General features: G+C 42.5%; 1 protein-coding gene across 1 annotated transcript in view; it reads right to left on the reverse strand.

Annotated features, from left to right (window-relative positions):
- Positions 1 to 4,985, reverse strand: part of ASCC2 (activating signal cointegrator 1 complex subunit 2) — a 23,891-nt gene extending 18,906 nt beyond the window's left edge. Inside the window, exons 1-4 of the mRNA XM_009642857.2 lie at positions 4,886 to 4,985; positions 3,670 to 3,828; positions 3,154 to 3,324; positions 1,335 to 1,464 (exon numbers count right to left, since the gene is read on the reverse strand). Coding sequence (XP_009641152.1) covers positions 1,335 to 1,464; positions 3,154 to 3,324; positions 3,670 to 3,828; positions 4,886 to 4,966 — 541 coding nt within the window. The 5' untranslated portion in view covers positions 4,967 to 4,985. The remainder of the gene's footprint in view (positions 1 to 1,334; positions 1,465 to 3,153; positions 3,325 to 3,669; positions 3,829 to 4,885) is intronic.
- Between the last annotated feature and the right edge of the window lie 1,777 nt (positions 4,986 to 6,762).

Below are 6,762 nucleotides of genomic sequence, written 5' to 3' on the forward strand. Positions count from 1 at the left end.
GGAAAGAGTTATGAGACAGGTTTCAGAAAAATTTATACCCTGAAAAGAACCTAAAGTTTATTAAGGTATGAATTACACACCAGAACTGCTCATGCCATTACTGTCACAACAGAATGCAAATAATCAGGTGAGCAAATCATTGGTCACCTGCATGCAGCACCACTGCATTGCACTCCAGAGCATATGTATAATTCAAATGAGGTTTCATACATTTAGGTCTTCTCCAGAATATTTTAAGACCCAGATAATCTAAGCTTCACATCTGAAAGAAGAGAGCTATCTTGTCATGCTTTCTTTCCACCTCTGAGGCTTGACCACTGAATTTAGAGTGGAAGTTACTGAAAAGGGATAAAGGGATTAAAAAATGCAAAGGTTTATCTAAGCTCTTCTGGTCTGGAAATTTGGCTGCATCACATGATCTCTACCACTTCTCATGTTAAATCAACTTGGAAATGAGACAAAAATAACTACCAAAGAAAGGAAAAAGTTTCATTACATGAACTGCAGACAAAGTGGGCTAGAATTTAGGAAAAAGAGCTGACTTGATCCAAGGTTAGGTACTCTTCCATCTATGCTCAGGCAGATGTTAAAGATCACAAGTCATTCCTGTGTAAGGTGAACACAGGTTAAATACTGAAGCTAAACCCTGTCTTCGTTATGCAGGTTCTAGCGTCCAAGGCTGAGATGTTACTTAATATGCACTTGCCACTAAGACTGTACAGATACAGAGAAATCTAGGGACAAGCACAGCTTGAGCAATGCTCTGAAGTGCTTTGGGGTTGGAAGACACTGTATAAAATAATGTCTGCATTGAATTTTCAAGTTCTCCCACTTCACAGACCAGTGGTTACCTCACGTTGCACGCTTCACTTGGCTCCCAACTATGGGAACAAAAGCACTCATATGAGCAGTTGGACTGTGCCCCATCTTCTAGCCCTCCTCCCTTCCAGCCCAGGAATCAAGTTGTTTGCTCCTTCCCATCTCCATCAGGATTTTACAGACCCCTCACAGTCCTCTTACAGTGGCCAAGGACACATTTAACTGGCATGGGAAACAACTGCTGAGGCATAACTGTGCCTTGGTTCATGCCTAACGCCACGAGCCCAGCTCAGGACAGCTAAATAGCAGGCCACAATGCTTTTTCTGACATAAATGAAGTTCACAAGAAAAAAGGAAAAAGTAAGAAAAAAAGTAAAGAAGTTACAGATTCTAGCTGCTACTGAACAATTAATTTTCAGAGCACTAACATTGGCATAAAATCCCACTCGTCACTTGCTGTTACACGAGTAAGCAAAAGCCTAAATGCAACAAGTTGTTCCTTGGCTTTAACCTACCAATCATCTTCTGGAGCAGGAGACCATTTCCTTTCCCAAAAAGCACACAGAGGTCCAGGATCTTAGGGATGTCGAACAGGAAGTTATTGTAAATAATTTCTCCAAAGACAGAAGGAGTGATAAAGTGATCCTACAAAGAAAAAAATGTTAAAGGATAATATCATACTCTGCAAGAACTCCAGCATTAGAATGACACCTGTAAAAACATCTTGCAAAGGTGCATTAAGGATTTTGTTCCATAGAAGGCAGCAACTCCGCCTACACCAGCTTCTGCAGAGCCCTTCACCCCCACGTTCCCAGCTGCTTGGCACTGCCACTGCACCATCCACCCCACTCATGGTAAGGCCTGGCCCTGTGAAGTGAGCCGATCAATCTCAAAGTTGAAACAAAAAGCTACATACAGTTCATTCAGTTCCCAGACCTGGCTCACAACGTGGCCAAATAAACAGCTGAGCTGACACAAGAATGGCTCAGCTGAGGAGTAGGAATGAGTAACCAGGCACAGGAACAACTTAACTGGCACTGACACTGAAAAAACACACATGAGATCACAGCCTGAGCTTATTGGTACCATGGAAGGGTAGAATCAAGGCACCAAAAATGACTGCATCAGTGACAAGTCAGAAGAAAGCCCAGGAACCGCAGCTCTATACCCTGCCTGCTAGAACACTGTCAAACATGCATGACTCATAACACTGAAGGAATTTCTTCTAAAATTCTAGATGACAAAAAAATTCTATTTTCTTTGACACTGAGAAACAAGCAAGCTAAAATGCTATTTTGGATTTTTGGAAGACAAATTTGCCTATGATGGCAAATGTTTTCAATCACAGTGAAAGGCAGTATGTGCATTTTCCCTGCTAAAGCGGAGGGACACGGCTTTATGCTGGCTGGGTTCAATTTCTAGAACTCCTGCTGACTGCCTGCATGACAACAGACCATTCATTCTCTTCAAATTACTCAACTGTAAAATGGTTTCAAATGGTTGTCTGCCTCACTGGAGTGGTAAGATTTAATCAGATCCTGGGATGAAAGACACCATAGAGGTGTAGAGTACTTTTGCTGAAGTGGTTCCAGCTGCAGGCTCCAGCATTCCTTCTACCTGTTCCCACCCCAGTCCTTCAACTCCCACTCCAGGATCTTTCCTCAAAACATCCTGAACTGTGATAGTCAAGAGAATCAGTATATCACCAAATAACGCATCATGAACCAATGAGGGTATCACGGGAGTAATTGCTAAAACACAAGGTGCTTCACTCACGCTGCCCAAAGGCCTTGTGAAAATTCCACATGCTCACAGGAATTGCACTCACACAATTAGGGCTGTGTATGTCTTTCAGTTACGATGCCAAGAAAACAGTAATTTAGAGCAATCTCATTGTGTGTCCAAAACTTGGGGAAAGTTCAAGGAGAGACAAGCATTAGCACAGATCACGCGACACTGTATGGCACAGAGGAAGTGGTGTTGAGGGAGCCAACGCTCAGCTACAGGTGGCCTGAAGAGCCTATGTTCCATGCAGCCATATACAGGCCAACTTGCTCTTTTTTATTTTACAGCGATGTATCATACCACCACACATAGCTAACCTGCTATTACTTAGTTGATTGCCTGGATCTCCTTCCTAAGAAAGCATTGCATGGTTCAGATAACCACTCAGAGCTGAAGTGCCATCTTCATACAGAGAAACAGACTGATAAAAACAGCCAAGGAGAGGAACGCAGTTGGACAGGCAAGGAAGAAACACGTTTGATTTCTGCAGTTGTCTTTTTCCCCTAAGCTATATGGCCCAGAGCACCTGCAAGGGAAAGAAATATTTACCTTGGATTCCTTATGAGTGGACATTCGGAGGAAGGTCAGGAAGACACTCCGATGAAGACATTTCTGCATGTCATTCACCTCTGGATGGCAATCCAACAAGGCATCAAACTTGCGAGGGGCATGGCACAGGTAGGAATCCAGACATTTCTGAAGCGTCTCATCAAATATTACCTTGCACAATGAGAGACAAGAAAACAGAAAGAAGAGAATGTGACACATTCAGAGGCTGTGCTCAGGGGCAGCCCAGTTAAATTTAAAAGCCAGCTAAAACATTCAAGAGTGCCAAAAGGATTCACATATTCATCGAATACAAGCAAACTCTTAAAATCCCAACAAAAAAAAAATCTACAGGGAGATACTACTTTCTTTGCGCTCTAAGGCGCAGTAATTAAAATGCTTGACAAATGACATAATGAGCATACACAAGTCTTTACGAAAACAATTTAAAGTTCACGGCTTTTACAAGCACTTAGATTGTTCATGCTTTTTCTTCAACATCCACAAAACAATTATCACCTGGCACCAAAATTTGTCATGAGGCAAAGCCAGAAGCCAGTTCAGGTCATCTGCAATAAATTTTGCTCGCTCCAAGAATTCTTCCACTAAAGCAGGATCTCTGACAACAGGCGGTGGTCTGTATAGCACAAAAGACCGATCTGCTTTTATTTCTGGGTGCTGCAGAAAGCCAAAACATTGTATTAAAAACACAGACCAAGTGACAAGAATGCCCAGTTACCATTTGCGCTGCTCACTGAATTTTGGGAAGCCAACACAAAATTACACTTTAACACAATTTGACATTCAGTTCCCTGGTAAACAGCCATTTTCTAATCTTTTAAGGCAGCAGATTTGTAACCTCATTTATCAGCAATATTTTCAGACCATCATAATTTTGTAGATGTTGCTCCTTGCATCCTATTAAGCCTTGCAAAGCAATCCTCCCACACCTTCAAAACAAACACCAACAGCTTAATGTCACGCCTCTGCAACGTGGCCTGCACTCTCTTTTTCCTCCAAACCGGTTCTTGCCCAACATTCCATGAAGTCAAACTGACATGATCACCAAATACAGAGAAGCAGCATTTCGCTACCCTTCCCAAGGGTTACTGAACAGGCTTTGCCCAAATACTGCCATCCTAGAATGAGGATCATGTTGATCAGCGAGCAGCAGCTTCAAGCTCTGCCTCAACCCGCACATAAGTCCATGGTAAACCTCCTCACAAACAAGCAGCATTAACAGCAGGTCCCACTTCTGCAATAAGCCCATCAGGCTCTATCCACACCTCCTTATTTCTGGGAGAAAAGGGTAACCGTGGATTTAATTTTCTGATTTCACCAAGCTGAAGCCACAGATGCAGTAAGTGGATGGACTTATCCCAGTGCTATTACTCAGAGCTAAACTTCATGCAGAGCCTGCAAAAGCTCCCAAAGCATTCTCTCTATTGCAGCAAAGTTTACATCGCTAATCAGGCCGTTCCTTGAAAGAATAAGAGTTCTGGGAAAACACAGTTTGCTATAGGTGTTGAACACAGTAAGTTTTAATTTACCCATCACTGAAATAAAATTCTCAGCTATCTAAATGTGCTAAAACACAAAGAAAATAATTTCTTCAATGTGGAAGCTGACCAAATTTCATCATATCCCTGACCATGGGCTAGTTTTGCCCAGGCCTGAATACATGACAATTATTTGTTAAAGGTCTCGTTTGGCTTTCAGGAAAAACACAGCTCACCAGTGCTGGTAAAGTTCTCAGCTTCCCTGTCTTGGGATCCCTTTCTGTCAGCTGGAGTTCATCCAGAGGCAACGCTGGCATTGTGATGATTTGTTCCTGTCTTCAGCAAACAGAAAAACAAAAGCAGCACAGGATGTGTTTTACAAGGTCAATCAACCAAAAGCATAACAAAAGAGGCTACAGCCTTACTGTAACTCACATACACATAGTGGCTGGAAATATTTATGCAAAGCAATTTATACACCACCCAAACACCAAATCTCGAGGGAACACCCAAGAGCCAGCTGCACGTGCCTCAGAAGGAACCTGCAACATGGTGCTATACTTTTATTCCCGTTTCTTACTGAGAGGCCACAGATACCTTCCAGGCCAAGAAAAAGCATTTTGGGACATTGTTTAATACGGGAGCTTGATATTTAAATCTGGTTCCTGAAGAGTTGGGCTGAACTCTTGCTTTTGCAGTCTATCTCCTGACATTACAAACTGGAAAGGCAATCAAAAGACATCCTGCCAGCTTATTATTAAAATAATATTTTTGGTGCTTACGTGGCAGAATCACCCAGTACTCATGCAGATAAAGCACTCAGGCTAAGCCTATAAAACACAGCCTTCCTTTCCCCTGCCAATTTCCCACGTACTCGCAAAACCATAGTTTACTCTACAACAGCATTTTTAAGCTCAGGAATATTTCAATTAACTTTCTGAAGTTAGCTGCAAGTCAGTATCTTTTGCATTGCTTTAAGGTTTATTTGCACTGTTTAAAAAGTTCAGATATTAACCTGCAGTTCTCATTTTTCTGTTAACAGAGCTTTTCAGTTCTTGGGGTTTTACAGTAGTATGATTTCTCTGAAGTGGTAATAAAAAGTTATGTTCTTGTTAAGATCCAAGATCACAAGTCTCCTTATATGAGTATTTAAATGCATTGCCTGGGCAGAATAACAATTAAAACAAGAGAAGCATCCCTACAGCTGAACAATACTGATTCAGGAGCAAGATCACAGTTTAGACAGCAAGTGAGAGAGTAACATTTTTGGTTCCAGAGGCTTCGCCACCTACGGACTTCGGCAAAAAATTGTGTCATCTGACATTTTAGAGTTTGATTTTTCACAGGAAAGAAAAAAAATTTACACAAGAGAAATGCCAATATATTGGACAGCTTAGAAAACTTGAAGTAATTATGTCTTTCCAAGGGAGTTTAAAGAATAGAATATTGACAGGAGTGTTTTTGATTTTTTTTTTTTAATGATAAACAATTTCCTTGAAAAAACACTTTTCAGTGAAATAAGCCAAGATGGTTTTCTGTTCTCATCATGTGTTTAATTTGGCTCTTAGAGCTTCTAGAGTCATTCTGAAAACTGCACATAGAAGCGTGCATTTGCAGTAAGGGAAGAAAAAAAAAAACAAACCACCAAACCATCAAGTATCTCTTCTCAAGCCTGCCAAGCATCAAACTTTCCAGTCCAAATCAAGAAAAGCCTGGAAGAGACAGGCCCCCTGACAAAAAGCTTATTCATCTGAAGAGAATGAACCTGTGGGTGGAATATCCTTGACACAGGGGCTCATATGCTTCCCCCCCGCTCCCCCCAAGAGCTTTGGCCTCCACTACAAGGATGCGATTAGTTCGTTGTACCCTGCGATTTCAGGCACGCAGCATAAAAGCCCAACAGCCCTGACAAATAATATGGCAAACCAGAGTTTTGCCAGGGGAAGTTTGCTCTCACAGCATGGGAAACGCTCTCTGCCCTCTACTTCCCAGCACCCACCGAGGTGCATGGGGGCACCCAGCAGGGGTGCCGAGGGAGGGTGCCACGCTACTGCTTCCCCCACCTGGAGCAGGCCCAGCCGAGGCCCAGCCACCCGCCCCGGCTTCCCCCTCC

The sequence above is a fragment of the Egretta garzetta genome, unplaced genomic scaffold, assembly GCF_000687185.1.
Source record: "Egretta garzetta isolate BGI_Z169 unplaced genomic scaffold, ASM68718v1 scaffold7, whole genome shotgun sequence".
Lineage (NCBI taxonomy): Eukaryota > Metazoa > Chordata > Aves > Pelecaniformes > Ardeidae > Egretta > Egretta garzetta.